This window comes from Sinohyriopsis cumingii, chromosome 14 (assembly GCF_028554795.1).
Source record: "Sinohyriopsis cumingii isolate HCF-2022 chromosome 14, ASM2855479v2, whole genome shotgun sequence".
In the NCBI taxonomy this organism is placed as follows: domain Eukaryota; kingdom Metazoa; phylum Mollusca; class Bivalvia; order Unionida; family Unionidae; genus Sinohyriopsis; species Sinohyriopsis cumingii.
In genome coordinates, this window is record NC_142974.1 from 51,340,504 (window position 1) to 51,358,973 (window position 18,470).

The following is an 18,470-nucleotide window of genomic DNA, read 5'->3' on the forward strand; positions in this document are numbered from 1 at the left end:
ATGTATTCCATCATTGACTAATTACTAACACATGTATTCCATCATTGACTAATTACTAACACACGTATTCCATCACTAATTACTAACACATGTATTCCATCATTCACTAATTACTAACACATGTATTCCATCATTGACTAATTACTAACTCATGTATTGTATCTTGGACTAATTACTAACACATGTATTCCATCATTGACTAATTACTAACTCATGTATTGTATCTTGGACTAATTACTAACACATGTATTCCATCATTGACTAATTACTAACACATGTATTCCATCGCTAATTACTAACACATGTATTCCATCACTGACTAATTACTAACACATGTATTCCATCACTAATTACTAACACATGTATTCCATCACTAAATACTAACACATGTATTCCATCATTGACTAATTACTAACACATGTATTCCATCACTAAATACTAACACATGTATTCCATCATTGACTAATTACTAACACATGTATTCCATCATTGACTAATTACTAAGACACGTATTCCATCACTGACTAATTACTAACACATGAATTCTATCACTGACAAATTACTAACACATGTATTCCATCATTGACTAATTACTAACACATGTATTCCATCATTGACTAATTAATAACTCATGTATTCCATCACTAAATACTAACACATGTATTCCATCATTGACTAATTAATAACTCATGTATTCCATCACTAATTACTAACACATGTATTCCATCATTGACTAATTACTAACACATGTATTCCATCATTGACTAATTACTAACACATGTATTCTATCACTGACTAATTGCTAACACAAGTTCTTAAGCAAGATGTTTTATATTCTATCCAGAGAAATGATACAATGATGAATTCATTTGAAAGTTTTGTTTTTTTCTGGTTTGATTTGAAACCTTGTTGAAATTTAACACTTACATATAATGTGATATTTATTCACAAATATTTGAAAATTTAAATCAAGTCCTGTCCAATTGACTTTTAAATCAATAGTGATAATCAGTCTTCTTGCACTGATAAATTATTGATTATTAGCCATTTTTCATCAAGTATAAAAATAACTTTTATCGGAGTGAATTTCAAGTGTATAGTCAACCTGTAAAATGCAACATTAAATCCCACATCACACTACAGGATCCATGTGATGTGATTTTGATTTTTAACGTAGCTTTAACAATTTTTCAGTCATATCGCTACGATGTCTGCAATGTGGCAGTTTATAGTGATGTCTAGCACTGGGGCATCATGCCACAGACATGTAGCATGATGTCCCACCCAGTCACATTATCCTGACACCGGGCCGACCAGTCCTAACACTAACCTCTTAATGCTGAGCGCCAAGTGAGGCAGCTGTTAGTACCGTTTTTGTAAGTCTTTGGTATGACTCGGCCGGGGTTCGAACCCACGACCTCCCGCATCCGAGGCGGACGCTCTAACCACTAGGCCACCGGAGCGGTTCTACAGGATCCAATGATGTCATATTCAGATAGCTCTGCATCACATATTCACAGCAGTATGATTTTCATAAATTTTAAAATAAATTTTCATTCCAATGATAGTAACAAAGACATGAACAGATCATTGAAAACTTTACTCCTCTACAGTAGATTTAAGTAAATATTTTTCAAAATGAGATTTTTATTTACATTTTTCTCAGAAGGATCCAGCTTGGGCGTGGCACTTGAAGACTTTATAAATTACAATAAACATTTTTGGTAATTTTACTCTAACATGAACACTGAATATAACAAGTTGTTTCCGTAAAACACACTGTGGAATAGAAGTTTGCAGATGGTTAGCATCAGGTAACAACTGCAAGTAATGGCCAACTCTCATAAATGGAGAGCATACAACTGTATATGTTGCCATTTATACAGACAGCATATAACAATATATGTTGCCATTTATACAGACAACATCCAACTGTAAATGTTGCCATTTATTTAAAAACAGCATACAATTGTATATGTTGCCATTTATACAGACAGCATATAACAATATATGTTGCCATTTATACAGACATCATACAACTGTACATGTTGCCATTTATACAGACATCATACAAGTGTATATGTTGCAATTTATACAGACAGCTTACAACTGTATATGTTGCCATTTATACAGACAGCATATAACTGTATATGTTGCCATTTATACAGACAGCATATAACTGAATATGTTGACAATAGTCTAAAGATCATTCAATTGTATATATTGTTATTTAGATACATCCTAATGATACCCATCATTTTCTCTTCTTCCTTTCACAATAAAATAAGAGAATAAAACATTGCACAAATATTTTATTAAACACTACTGCAATGAATACTGTCATATTATGCTTTTGTGGATGAAAAATGTACAAAATCAAAATTGAAACTGTAATGCCAGTAAAATGTCTTCCTTAGAACACTGACAATCTAATTCTTTTTTTTATAGATAATACATATTTGGACGTAGATCAAGTTTACTGTGAATCCATTAAAAAATTATAACTGACCATTATATCAGAAATAGATGGACTAATGATTGACTATATCACCATGCTTCACATTCCATCATCTCATCCTCCACTTGTTTTGCCATTTGTCTCATGCAAACTATCTGCATGGTGGAAGACTGTATTTCGCTATTTCCATACTTTATGATTTTGTACTGGTTGTCATGTATGAGCGTGATAATCATTTTTTAACATAGGTGTGTGTGTGTTCCTAGTCAAAATTTTAGTAATTAATTGATTTTGAGAACATAATCAAGTGATCATATGTGGAATAAACCAATGCAAAATGGAACATGACTATTACAACCTATATGATACATACCCTCACAAGATTCTCTGCACAAGGGACGGTCCTCCCCCACTATACAGTCAGACATGTGCAAGCCACAAATGAACATTCTGACTGGCTCCAAGCATCCCCTTACTGGTTTTATGAATAAATGCCAAGAACTGATCCCGTTTATTAAATAGCTCAGTTGATTTCTAGCTTCAATGACAGATGTCTGACCCATGATGCTAGGCATCATGACTTGTTGAAAACCAAACTGCAGGCAAGAAGGGAATGGATTTGGAAGACAACCATCTGTAAAAGACCATCTGAACTACAACAAATATTTTAAAGTATTTTCAAATTGTGCCAACCTTTTATAAATAAATGTCAAACATAATTTAGAAAGCATCTGATGAACTGTAATGATTTTAATATTCTTTATTCAATGTACTACTATACTGAATGTACATAACATGCATTTATATGCCTGCATTGAAGTCAGTACTATAGTGAATGTACATAACATGCATTATATGCCTGCATTCAAGTCAGTACTATACTGAACGTACATAACATGCATTTATATGCCTGCATTCAAGTCAGTACTATAGTAAATGTACATAACATGCATTATATGCCTGCATTCAAGTCAGTACTATACTGAATGTACATAACATGCATTATATGCCTGCATTCAAGTCAGTACTATACTGAATGTACATAACATGCATTATATGCCTGCATTCAAGTCAGTACTATAGTAAATGTACATAACATGCATTATATGCCTGCATTCAAGTCAGTACTATACTGAATGTACATAACATGCATTATATGCCTGCATTCAAGTCAGTACTATACTGAATGTACATAACATGCATTATATGCCTGCATTCAAGTCAGTACTATACTGAATGTACATAACATGCATTATATGCCTGCATTCAAGTCAGTACTATACTGAATGTACATAACATGCATTATATGCCTGCATTCAAGTCAGTACTATACTGAATGTACATAACATGCATTATATGCCTGCATTCAAGTCAGTACTATACTGAATGTACATAACATGCATTATATGCCTGTATTCAAGTCAGTACTATACTGAATGTACATAACATGCATTTATATGCCTGCATTGAAGTCAGTACTATACTGAATGTACATAACATGCATTATATGCATGCACTGAAGTCAGTACTATACTGAATGTACATAACATGCATTTATATGCCTGCATTGAAGTCAGTACTATACTGAATGTACATAACATGCATTATATGCCTGCATTCAAGTCAGTACTATACTGAATGTACATAACATGCATTATATGCCTGTATTCAAGCTGGATCATTCTGCAACTAATTAGTGTTTCTTCTGTTCACTGAATGACTGATTTGTATCCTTCTTTTCACTAAGTGATTGATGTTTTCTCTTTTTCTGTTGATTAACTGACTGACTGGTGTTTTTCTCTACTGACTGACTGGTGTTTATTTTGATGATTGATTAAGTGGTGTTTTGTCTGTTGGCTGATTGACTGATTGACTGATCAGTGTTTTGTCTGTTGGCTGATTGAATGATTGGTGTTTTGTCTGTTGGCTGATTGACTGATTGGTGTTTTGTCTGTTGGCTAATTGACCGATTGGTGTTTTGTCTGTTGGCTGACTGACTGATTGGTGTTTTGTCTGTTGGCTGACTGACTGATTGGTGTTTTGTCTCTTGGCTGATTGACTGATTGATGTTTTGTCTCTAGGCTGATTGATTGATTGGTGTTTTGTCTCTTGGCTAATTTACTGATTGGTGTGTTTTTTTTTCTGTTGATTAACTATGTAATTGATTGATGATTAAAAGCACATTAAAAGGTTACTGTGAATTTACTATTTTTTATATGGTGCCAATTGTCAAGCATTTTGTGGTGGCAAAAACCAAAAATTTAAAGATCCAGAGAACAGAAATAATACATGAAAATAATAGGAAAACTTCCAAGATCCAAGAATCTAACAAAATGGATATATTCTGTAATACCACACAAATCATATCCTTCAAAATAACAGAATTCATACTGATGTAAGCAGAGTATGGTATCTTCCTCTTAGACAGTATATCACTGAGAGTGACCCAGACTGGTCTGCAGTGTTTGAAATTGTGAAGTTCAGTTTCCAACAGGACTAGTAAGATTAAAATGAAGCAAGACTGGTTTATACCAAAGTGTTCCAACAATATTCCCACCATCTGAAAGGGCAATGTTAATAGAATGTAAACTTTACCAGTCTAGAAACAAACTTTTTAAACATGTTTACAAAACCTAATGAATACTGTCATACTTTAATTTTCTACTGCCTCTCCAGTATTAATAAACCAAGGAGTCTAGATGTAAGGATCAGACTGTTGTTTCCTGCAAGTTACTGGTAACACATGTCAGGGGGACTCTATAGCCCCATAGTCTGTAAACTCATTCCTATTGTCAACATTTAATAAACATTTTTTTTGTCCTTGTCATGAAACTTTCAAGCAATTTTTCTCACTGATGCAGCTTAAGTCTCTGGATCTCTACAGGTCCCTAGTTATGCTGACAATGGGGAATTTAGCAATACCAGTAATATCAAATACAAAGGAATTTTCTGCAGAGTCGCCAGATCTGGTGACTTTATGGTATTTCTTCATTGATCTTAAGTCAGTAAAAAATAGTCATTTTATTTGAACACAATTTTTGACCTGTTTCAAGTGATCCCAGATAACAGGATCATGCAAAACCACAGTGAAACTTATTTTCAATTACACCTAAATTCATGCATTTTTCAAGATTTTGCACACCCAGAAAGGGTATCAAAGTAAAGTTTGCTTTACACTGACTTGTCATAGACTAACCATCAAGGCATCAATGTCATGAACTTTGCATGATTCACTTTGAACCCCAAACTTACTAACATTATGGAGTCAAACTGATCTGACCCAAAACCTTCAACATCAAAACTATCATGACAGCAAAACACATTCAACTTTGTGAGATACACATTATGATATTTATTATTATGATCAAGGTGTATTTAAAACAATGACTTATCTCATGTGACATGTTACATAGTTGTCTGAAAGACTGATGGTTAACAGCATATCAATGTATGAAAGGTCATATCATGTCAAAACAAGTCATATCATGTCAAAACAATCAGAATAAAATCTCTTGCCCAGAGACACATCATGACTGCTGATATGGTCTGGTCTGGACTGCGTTTGAACCCACATTCTTCTGGTCATGATTCCAGCACATGACCACATAAGCCACTGTAACCCTCGTTAATTTGATTATATGGTCAGGATGAATGTAATAGCAATAGATTAGTAAAATAATTATGAGTATATTTTCAGCTTTTCTGATATAATGATTAAGGTGGCAGAATTGTAGCTTAACCCCATTTTGTAATCTTATTATCTTACTGGAAATACAATGCTGGACAGTTGCTTGATACAATATGTCTCATATTAAAAGCCTTTGGGACTAAGTTTTACCTCTCCCATGGTAAGCCCATGGAGCCACACTATATGTCTCCCATGACCAGACTAGAGGACTGTATGTCCACTATTAAAAGCCTAGTGGGCCAGTCTATATGTGTCCTTTAATATGGCAAGGGAGCCAGACTGGTACATGTACTGAAAATTGGGAGGAGGGGCTTAATCTGAAAAAAATATGTAATTATAAACTTATAAACCATTCTGCAGCAAGAGGAATGGTTTAACACTAATCATGGGATTATCACTGGAGAAATTCTGGAGGACAAATCAAGTCAAATAGACTATTGTCACATGATAAATCCCAGCTTAATAATACATTTTCCACACCCCTCCCACCCCTTTAAAAAAAAAAATATGGCTCATATTAGTTGTGGGCATTGCTGTTGGATAATAATCCCATCTATTCTTTCTGACAAATTTATTCATCTGGCCCCTGGTCGTATCACTGGATAAACATGGCATGCCCTTTTTTATAAAGCATTATTTCCAGATCAGTATGATGAATGAAACAAATACAAGTTATCTCAACCAGCAGAGCCTATATAAAACAGCAACCTTCATACACTTAACACACATTTTAGTTCTAACTGAGGCATTTTAGTGCTACTCAAACCTCTTTAAAATGGTCATCATTATAAAATGATCAAAAATATATAGCTAGTCTTGTAACTACTGGTACTTACACATTAAGAATTAAAATGTTTACCTTGGATGACATTGATTACTGGCATTGTTGCTGTTGTTGCAGTGCCACCTGAAAGACAATAATTTAGTATGACAATTATATAGACAATGACATCAGTTTACAATGGTTCTTGAACTGAAACAGTGTGACTTGGAAATGATGAATTCCCAAACAGCACCAACCCACTACCAGCTGTAAGTCAATTGATTTTTATATTGCAATTCCAATAGGCCACCAGTGAATCTTGTCTCAGTCTTTAAACCATTTCATAATTATACTTGTCCAAGCTTAGCATATCTAAAGAATTTATGTCACATTAATGGATAGACAAGACAATTTCAACTATATAGCATTTAAATTGAATTGGTAATAGTTTGTTTTTCATCTATTGTGAATCAATCGTTACTATCAACCAGAAATATATAATAAATAGAAAAAAAGAAGTTCAGAAAGTACTAATGGGTAGACATGTTTATTTCATTTTCAAGGTGCATATTAATGAGAAGGTATGTTTATCTCAGTTTCACATTTAACTGCTATTGAGTGGACATGCTTTTCTCAGATTTACAGCTCAAAGCTATTGAGTAGACCAATGTATCTCAGTTTAAGAGACAAGCTATGGAGTAGATATGTTTATCTCAGCTTCACATGATGTGCTAATGGGTAGACATGTTTATCTCAGCTTCATAGAATGTGATTATGCATATACATGTTTATCTCAGCTTCACATGATGCGCTAATGTGTAGACATGTTTATCTCTGTTTCAAAGCAAGTGCTAATGAGTAGACATCTTAACCCAGTTTCACAGTTATGTACTAATGAGTAGACAATTTTATCTCAGTTTCATTTAATCTAATAATGGGCAGGTATTTTTATCTCAGTTTCAAATTTAATTGTTATTGAGTAGATATGATTTTCTCAGTTTTACAGTCATGTGCTATTCTGAGGAGACATGTATTTCAGTTTCAAAGAAGAGCTATTGAATAGACAAGTTTATCTCAGTTTCAGAGATAGTTGTAATTAGTAAGTATGTTTATCTCTATCAGCATAATTGGTTTCATTGGAAGTAAAACAGAGGATGCATATATCTCCATACTTAAGTGCAAATGAGTGGTAATATCATCCAAAGTTAGGCATGCTTATTTTAATTGAAATCTAAGTGTTATTGCATAAGGCATGTTTTTCACAGTTTCGTAGCAGGTGCTAATGAGTGGGCATGTTTCTCTCAGTTTTTAGTAAGTGAATGGGTATATTTCCAGTGATTTTTCAAGGTCTGTTCCAAGTGTGATATTTTGTGAGGTGGGATTTAACATTTCTAAGGGGGGTGGGCAGCTTTCATATCAGAATAATCCCCATACAGTATTTTTCAGTGGACCAAGAAATCTGGCTAAATCAAATACTTTCAGTTGAAATTTATTCCAAACCTCTTGTTTGCATATTTTACAAAAGCAAATGTTTCAAGGTTTTTTCTCTACTTATTACATCTTCATACACATTTCATGTCAAATCAGAATCACTGGTCCAATATTTAAATTTTCCTATGACCAGATGCTTTATACCAGATTTGGTCAAAATCTGTTCAGCAATTTCTTAAGATAAAGTTGTGTAAATATTTTTCTCTGCCTTTAGCACTGGCTGTCATATTTGATTGTGGAACAGCATTATTTCTATCTATATGAAAGGCATTCAAGCTAGGAAAATTTATGTCAATGCAGAATCATATTCTAATAACACCAAATGTCTTCTAGCCATGCTGCTTTCCATCAAATTGGATCAAATTCTGTTAATCGGTTCTGAAAAGTCTTTAAAAGTTTGTTTTTGATTTATAGAAACTGTTCATATTGAATGGTTGATCAGCATCTTTAGAACAAATCTGAAAATCTTTCTTGGTCAAAATGAGGCAATTATTTTAAAGAAGTTTACAATAGCAATTGTTGACATGATACACAATGCACAACACATGCAGGACCATAATATTAGCTCACTTGTCGTTATGGCCAGTTGAAGTGAAAATGGTATTTATACGGTATGCTAACTATACTTACGACAGCCCAATTCATCACTTCCATCTGAACAGTCAACATGGCCATTACACTTGGCCACATTTGGCAGACAGATATCAATTACATCTCCATTCCACATGGCATTCTGACAAAAGAATTCCTCCACATTACAAGAAACTGAGTCTGAAATTTAAAAGCAAGATTGACTGCAAATGCCTCTGTATATTAAACAATAAGCAATGTGTTGGCTGATCAGGATCTAAGCTGTTTCACTGAAATCATATAAAGGAATAAGCAGTGCAAACCATCTGCTTAATGCAATGGTATATTTTGGTTTACTTATTTAAAAGTAATTGCAGATACTACATTAAGCATTGCATCCATAACTTAAAAAGATTTAACATATGCATGTAACATTAGGTAATTTTAGAGGTTATGGGATGTCTATGATAAATGCATATTACTATATCTGAATGCTAAACAGGTCTGAATCCTCATTAGTTATACAACATTCAAAGGAATTTAACCATGTGTCTAAGTAATCCAAGCCCTGGCTTACCTATCTCACTTGGCAAGACATTTATGCATTAGTTGCATGAAACAAAATTAGCATGTATTGCTCATGGAAAGCTGCCTGTCAGAACTCTTAGCTTTTGCCAATAAGCACTATTCACAGGCAGCCTTAGGTCTTGTTTGCAAGCACTATTCACAGGCAGCCATGGGTCTTGCCAGCAACCACTATTCACAGGCAGCCTTGGGTCTTGCCAACAAGCACTTATCACTGGCAGCCTTGGGTCTTGCTAGCAAGTACTCTTCACTGTCAGCCTTGGGTCCTGCCTGCAAGCACTATTCACTGGCAGCCTTCAGTCTTCCCTGCAAGCAGTTATCACTGGCAGCCATAGGTCTTGCCAGCAACCACTATTCACAGGCAGCATTGGGTCTTGCCAGCTAGCAGTAATCACTCTCAGCCTTGGGTCTTGCCAGCTAACACTACTCACTGTCACCATTGGGTCTTGCCAACAAGCACTTATCACTGGCAGCCTTGGGTCTTGCCAGCAAGCACTACTTACTGGCAGCCTTGAGTCTTGCCAACAAGCACTTATCACTGGCAGCCTGGGGTCTTTATACCAAGCTCAATTCACTGTCAGCCTTGAGTCTTGCCTGCAAGCACTATTCACTGGCAGCCTTCAGTCTTGCCTGCAAGCACTTATCACTGGCAGCCTTGGGTCTTGCCAACAAGCACTGTTCACTAGCAGCCTTGGGTCTTGCCAGCTAGCAGTAATCACTGTCAGCCTTGGGTCTTGCCAGCTAGCACTACTCACTGTCACCATTGGGTCTTGCCAACAAGCACTTATCACTGGCAGCATTGAGTCTTGCCAGCAAGCTCTATTCACTAGCAGCCTTGGGTCTTGCCAGCTAGCAGTAATCACTGTCAGCCTTGGGTCTTGCCAGCTAGCACTACTCACTGTCACCATTGGGTCTTGCCAACAAGCACTATTCACTAGCAGCTTGGCTCTTGCTAGCAAGCACTAATCACTATAGCCTTGGGTCTTGCCAGCTAGCACTAATAGCTGGCAGCCTTGGGTCTTGCCTGCAAGCACTATTCTCTGGCAGCCTGTACAGTATAACTGTTAGCCTGGCACTCATATAGCAGCACTCTTATAAAATGCAGACCTGGTATTCACCTGGTTTCATGAATTTAACACTTAATAATATTAATATTTACTAGCAGCTTTGAGTCTTGCCAGCAAGTACTAATCAATGTTAGCATTGGATCTTGCCATCTAGCACTAACTGATGGCAGCCTTGGGTCTTGCCTGCAAGCACTATTCTCTGGCAGCCTGTACAGTACAATTGTTAGCCTTGCACTCATATAACAGCACTCTTATAAATTGCAGACCTGGTATTCAACTGGTTACATGAATCTGACACTTAATAACCATCCACGTAACTTCCTTTATCTTTCTTCTACTGATGTTCTCTATATTGCCTGTATTTAATGTCTACAGATAAATGAAGTTCTCAGTTGATCATTCTTCTGAATCTTTCCTTTGCTTATTATCATCAGACAGATTAATCCTGCCCATGTTGTTGTTACTGATAGTGTTGCTGCTGTAAACAGTGCAAATTATTATTATTCTTGCTACTGTAGTAGTGCCTATTTGATGTAACTCCAAAATGGGGAATTAGTAACAAGCAAGAGGGTTTTTCTTTTCTACATTTAATGGAACTCTGATACCTCTAGTTCTTCAAGCTGACTCCTTGCACTTACTTACTTTTTTGAATTATAGTGATTTTCACTCCAATGGAGCATGTATCACTGTTTTCTGCTTGCACAGCATGCTATTTAATTGCTCCTGGGGGAAGGAAGGAGAGCCACATCTCCCAGGTTTTTATGTACTCATAGAGTACTATTTAACTGAGCCATCAGGTTGTTAAGGACTAATTAGTCACATCAGAGTGAATGGACCCACACACACTCATGTCGTAAATGATTTGATTGCAGTTGTACACCCCAGGTGTCAACCAAGCAGAATGTGACACCCGCTACGATTGGTCGGCAGCGATGATGTCACATTAGGACACCTGGTCTTGTGGCGGGTGGAAATCGTTCCACATTCTGCCACGTGTATGACGTCCGAGCGAGGTAAAGGAGGAAAAGGTAGTCAGCAAGCCAGCCATGGACATTGTGGATCAGTCATGTTGAGACCAAGCAAGAAGCAACAGTGATGGAAATCAACACTGTAGTACAAAGCATGCCAAGCATGGCTTCAAGATGGCTACCGGCAAACGCAGTAATACCTGCACCAGCACTAAGGGCCATTAAAGCTATTGGGTTAACTCTAGTTTCAGATTGGAGCCTAAAAGCTGGAGCAAGAAGAACAGTACTATTACTAGTATGGGACTCTAACACTGAGGGAGCGCACCTATAGCCAAAAGAAAGAAAAGCAAGAAAAGTAACCAGAGAAGGAAACCTGCCCACAACGAGGCAGCTAGCCACTCCGTTACTCCTGCTTCCAACTTAGGCAGTATACAAAGCCACAAACAACTAGTAAAGGTGCCCCAAATGATTAGAACTACATCTAATGCAACCCAGACTAAGGATCAGCAGTCAAAAAAAGGAAGGATGCAGTAACACAGATGGGCATATCCACAAGGGAAGCTACCACTATGACTGAGATACCATTAACTCAGCCATTGAAGGAAGCAACAGAAGCAGCAGAAGGAAATAATGAACTGGAAGACGTAGGGATCGAGTTGTATGAGCAACATTAGTTCTGTAAGGTACATGGCATGGACGTCACTGAGGACGAAGAAGAAACCATCTCAACAGCAATGGTTTTACGCTCAACGCATCCTCTCTACCCACTATCCCATGGCTTACCAAGAATTTCCATTCACTCTCATTGTGAATACGGCAGACATACTGGCAAACAGTACTGGGTATGAGGCTCCCCTTGAAGAGTCCTATGAGGAGCAACATACAGCAGCGCAAACATGGGATTACGAAAACTGCCGTAATACCTTCCGAATGCCGACATAAAGCCCTCTTTAGGGCTAAAAATTGCCTCTTAATTCATAAGGAACCGAATTGGTTTGGTATCCCTCTTTGATAAAACTCCTTGCACTATGTTTGACCTGGTTTATAAACAAACCTAGCGGACTTCAGAGAGAGCATTCCGTGAAGACCTTTTCTAGAACTAAACTTCTGGTCTGATTGTGTTAGGTGCAGACACTTTATCTAACTCTAATCTACTTATCAAAATGTACAGAATCTAAATTATGTAATCCAAAATAAAGCCGTATATGTACTCCCCATACACACTCTTTCCCACTGATACTATATGTCAGAATTTCCAAATATATTATACTGAGTAGGAAATTACTTGTAAAATTTATCCTCGTGAGCAAATTAATTCAAAATTAAACTATAACTACCCAACTCTATTTTAAGCGCTTTATACCTACTAAAAGAGATTCAAATTTCCCTTCAACTGGTCACTAATTTTAATGTTTAAGTATTAGGGAAACTTACTATAATTGATTTTAATTAGCTTTACAAACATAATCCAACTGCCATATTGCCTTCTTTGTTTCAATTTCTCAGCACTCTAACTTGACACCATTGCATTTGAGTAGCTGCTGATAACATTGTATTCACCCCAAATCTCAGCCTTTAAATTGAACAGTGACTGTAGCGCTACTCCTCTATCATAGACATACTATTACTAAATTTATGGAGAGAATTTATAAAATTTACACACTTAACAAATATATCTTCTCTTCTAAAACTTATATAAATACCATAGCACCTGAAATAACTAAATTTAGCCCTATAATACCATTATAATCTGGTGCCAGAAGAAGACTAATAAATTAACAGTATTTTTCCTACTTAATAACAACATAATTGTCTATACATCCATGAATAATTATTGTTCTCTGGTTGAGACAGATAACAAGAGAAACATTTTGCTTTAAAAAAAAAAAATCACATAAGACAAATTGTGATTTTCCACTACAGAGACATAAGAAAAGACACTTCTGAATTTACATTTGTGATCGTACTGTGACATTTACTTTATTAGACTGGTCATTATTTTCTCATTACAAATTTGTTTAACTGACATGAACATGCAGATGTTTATTCATTTACTAAGAATGGCCTAACTCTGTGTTTTGTTAATATTTCTTAACAAAAATTTTACTAAGTAATAACACTCTAATTAGTAAATTTATTACTAAGTAATAACACTCTAATTAGTAAATGTATTACTAAGTAATAACACTCTAATCAGTAAACTTATTACTAAGTAATAACACTCTAATTAGTAAATTTATTACTAAGTAATAACACTCTAATTAGTAAACCTATTACTAAGTAATAACACTCTAATTAGTAAATTTATTACTAAGTAATAACACTCTAATTAGTAAACTTATTACTAAGTAATAACACTCTAATTAGTAAACTTATTACTAAGTAATAACACTCTAATTAGTAAACTTATTACTAAGTAATAACACTCTAATTAGTAAACTTATTACTAAGTAATAACACTCTAATTAGTAAATTTATTACTAAGTAATAACACTCTAATTAGTAAACTTATTACTAAGTAATAACACTCTAATTAGTAAATTTATTACTAAGTAATAACACTCTAATTAGTAAACTTATTACTAAGTAAAATATGTGACTTAATTCTGTGTTCATTTAAAGTTAACTTAAGTAAAATGATTACTAATAATAATTTAAGTATTAATTTAACTAGTAAAGTTATTATGAAGTAGTGTTAATTAGCAAAATGGTTAGTGATAAGTATTTTTACTTAGTAAAATAATTACTAAGAAGTGTTATAATTTAGCAAATTAATTACTAAGTAAATTACTTCATTTCTGTCTTTTACTTGCAATTACTTATTTTTCTTTTACTTATAATTACTAGTAATTTCATGTAAATACTCATCCATTTGACAAACTTAATTTTAATTAGATTTTGCTCATTTTGAGTAACAATTACATTTCAAAACAAGTGCTAGTAATTATCTTTCTGTGATTCAGTAATGGATTCCAAGACTCTAAATACCAATCTACATTATTGAAAACAAAAGCAAATGATGGAAATAACAAATACAAAAACATCTTAACATTCAGTAACAATATATGACCTGCCATAAATTGGCTTCAGTATAATAACATAAATTCTGCAGAATGCTGTCTTGCCTCCTTTACTATGGCATAATCCATACCCAATGCACAGAAAATAAAACACCAAAAGTAAATCACCATGACCCAAATAGTATGTCACTGGGGTGATTAACCCTTTACCTCATACAGCATAGTTGCAAAGTGCAGCGCGCATAAATAGAACACCTGTTACCTATTTGACTCCATACGCATAGGCATGTCTGTTAACTGTTAAACAATGTAGTGTATGTTATGTTTAACAGCAATTTTAGCCATTTTACATTTTTGGTACACATCAATTATGTGTGGAAAAATTTAAGAGTAAAGTCCAATTGTTATAGCTGTGTAATTATTTTTAACAGAAGAATTTTTTATATGCTTTAAAATCTTGAGAGAATTCATTCACCATCAAGTCAGTGAGACCGTGTGACCAACCATAGCTGCCATTTCCCATACTCGAAATTTACAAGCTTTTTGTCCATGTCTACATCACTAAGTCATCTGAATTTGATAATTTATAAAAACTAATTGCTGCCTACATCAATATCAGAGCCTTTACCTAAGTTATTGAAGATTTCATAGTTGTGATTCTAATCATGAAAACTTCGTAAGTACTGAATGAAATCTGCGACTGCCATTTTGGAGAGGGGAGATTACGACCCAGTTACTTTGAATAGCAGACATCGACCAGTACATAAACAGTGACCATGTCATCTGACGTAATTGTCATTCGCAGAAATGAATGTAGTATTTAATAGGGCATTTTCCCCGAAGGTGGCGCTATGAAAACCAGCTTAAAATGGCTGATGTTTACAGCAGATGTCAAAAGGCACTTCCATGCAAATGGAGTAGAGGTGTCCAAAGGTGCTTGCATGAGGTAAAGGGTTAATATCCCTAATATAATTACACTGTGACCTAACTAGTATGTCACTGGGGTGATTAATATCCCTAATATAATTACACCCATCAATACTTACCAAACTACTACTACTACTACTGGTATTTGGTGCATGTTATTTATTTATAAAGCAAGTCTGAAAGGTGAACCTGCATGAAATGGTCATCTACACACAAAGACCAAGTTGTCCTTTTACCATGGGTAACTGCTATTGTAAGGCTGCAGGCACCATCCTATTGTTTAAATCTTGGACTTTACAGGTGATTATTGCACATGTGATGATCAAATTATCATATATGTATTCATGATGTTATGATGTAAATCAGAAATAACTTTCACATAGAATAATTGTAAATTAAGGAAGTTCTTGGGCAATTTATTCCTCTAAGTTCTCAAGTAATGATTATTTATGTATCATTATCAAACAAAGTAGTACATAAAATACTTGCATGAGTCACAGCACATGGCGTCAATGATGGCAAAAAATTGAGCACAGTGGCACAAATTGAATGTTATTACTTAAATGTAAATGGTGTTAAACTGAAAACACATAAATTGGCATATAGCAAGTGTCACCTGCAATGTATGTAACAAACTTTGGAAATTTTGTTTTGTTCTATACTTACAATTAGGACATCTTCCATCGACAATTTCCACGTCATCAATTTGTGCATAAGATTCAGTCATGTAGTTGGCCTGGAACTCAAAAATGATGCTATAGTTGCCACTTGGAAGACTGGCTTGGAGAGTCACAGGAATGCCTTGAGTCTTGAGGCCATCAAATATGTATAAATTCTTGAGGAAATCTGATGTATTGGACACCAGTCTGTGTCTTCCTTCTCCATACTGGGTATACTTGTACCACAAGCAGGACTCATTATCAAAGACACCTTTGGGACTTTCCATGAAGGAAAGAGAGGACTGTAGAAGGACTGAGCCATCCAGAGTACCTATAATTAGAGGCAGAATGGACTCTATTAACTGAATAAAATCTTCTTTTACATATATAGGCATAGTTTAACTTGCATTTTTACCAAATCTGCATTTAGTTTGTGTTTTAAATTTGTAATTTGCTTGCATTTGACAGGCATCCATTTAGCATTCCATCTGTGTTACTATTGTATCCCATTTACATTTGAAATGCAATAATTAAAAATAACATGTAAACCTGAAATGCTTTAACATTCCATTTGTGCTGGCATGCTTTCATTTAGCACGCCATCTCTGATGCACTGGACTGATCACCCCTCTTTGATGCATTAGACTAATCACCCCTCTGTGATGAATTGGACTGATCACCCCTCTGTGATGCACTAGACTAATCACCCCTCTGTGATACATTGGACTGATCACCCCTCTGTGATGCATTGGACTGATCACCCCTCTGTGATGCACTGGACTGATCACCCTTCTGTGATGCATTTACCTTTGAAATTTAACTTTCCATTTGTGTCACATTTGTATCCCAAATGCATTCATTTAATATTCCAGATGTATTTGCATTTTTTGAACTATGATCCTATCATTATTCATTTGAAACATGAATTGGAAATGCATTTTCCCAAAGTGAATGTTCCTACTTCTATTTTATTCATATGAGATAAAGTAACAGTTCATTTGCTTCAACATAGTGAATTTCAGAACATTTTTTTTGTAACTGTTCTCAGAGAAAGTCTAAGTCCCTGACTGTGTATTGGATGAAACATCTACATATATAGAATGTTTTGGGGATTTAATTGCACTTTTTACTCATTACTGGCTATATCATGCTGAGAAAATGCAAGTTAAGTGTGTTTCTCAAAGACACACCAAGGCAGACAACCTGGCTGGCTGGAGTGTGTATCAAATACAGGATTGATGGATTATATTCTGACACACTAGTAACTCAGTCAAGTGTGAAAGAGAGAATGTTATTGGCAAAATAAATTTTGTATCATTTCATTCTTAAATTTTCAAGCATGAAAATATATCCTTATAGTTTCATGTGCTAAAATATCAGAATTCCCATCATGCCATGCAATGCTTGATTGTGTATGCCTACACAAGTCATACATGCATCAATAAAACAATCACTGTGTGAGATAGATCAAATAAATTGAATCTGCATTACATTTCTAGCACGTACATTAATTTCTGCCAAAGAAATCTGACTCAATGCTGTTTGTATCTCAATATGGTTATTTCTCTCTGACAACACTGATCACCCCTCTGTGATGTATTGGACTGATCACCCCTCTGTCATCTACTGCTGAATCGGACTTGCTTTGAGGTCAGATATGAACAACTAGTTTACAACAATGCCAAAGTGTAGGTCATCCTAATCCTACAGCTCTCTAAAGTCACTAATATTCATATGATACACCTAAGAAAATGAGGTGAATTTATTTATGAATATAGTTGGTGGGAGGTATTATGTTGTGCTGAGTAGAGTTTAATTTTCTTAGCTTCAATTTTGGAATAAGTTCAGTTCATAATCAAAACAAAATTTTCTTTGCACACATAAAATTACAGATATATCTCATCTTGTGGTATCAAAAGTTATATATTTTAACTCATTGTGATACATCAAAGACTGTTGAGTCATTATCATATTAAAAAATAATTCATTTGAAACACCGCTCAAATTCTTTCAGAACAATCTATACTTTTAGACTTGTGATATAACTGTTAGGACTTTTTGGTATTTAAGTAACAAAACTATGGCTTGTTTTAAATTTTCAGTTTGCATTCCTTGGAAATAATTTATTTGTTGAAATTTACAAAACTTGTTTGTTTTCACTTTTTTCTGTTAGTCTAAGACCATAGAGTTGCTACAATACCTGCCCTTGTCAACTTTTCTAATTATTTTAGACAGATGATGCAGATGGAATTTAAATCAGCCTGGTATTTACAA

General features: G+C 34.9%; 1 protein-coding gene across 1 annotated transcript in view; it reads right to left on the bottom strand.

Moving 5' to 3' along the window:
* The window catches only part of LOC149783787 (uncharacterized), a 138,841-nt gene extending 122,250 nt beyond the window's left edge, over positions 1 to 16,591 (bottom strand). Inside the window, exons 1-4 of the mRNA XM_089932912.1 lie at positions 16,204 to 16,591; positions 9,031 to 9,171; positions 7,006 to 7,053; positions 2,832 to 3,092 (exon numbers count right to left, since the gene is read on the bottom strand). Coding sequence (XP_089789038.1) covers positions 2,832 to 3,092; positions 7,006 to 7,053; positions 9,031 to 9,171; positions 16,204 to 16,591 — 838 coding nt within the window. The remainder of the gene's footprint in view (positions 1 to 2,831; positions 3,093 to 7,005; positions 7,054 to 9,030; positions 9,172 to 16,203) is intronic.
* Positions 16,592 to 18,470: the final 1,879 nt, after the last annotated feature.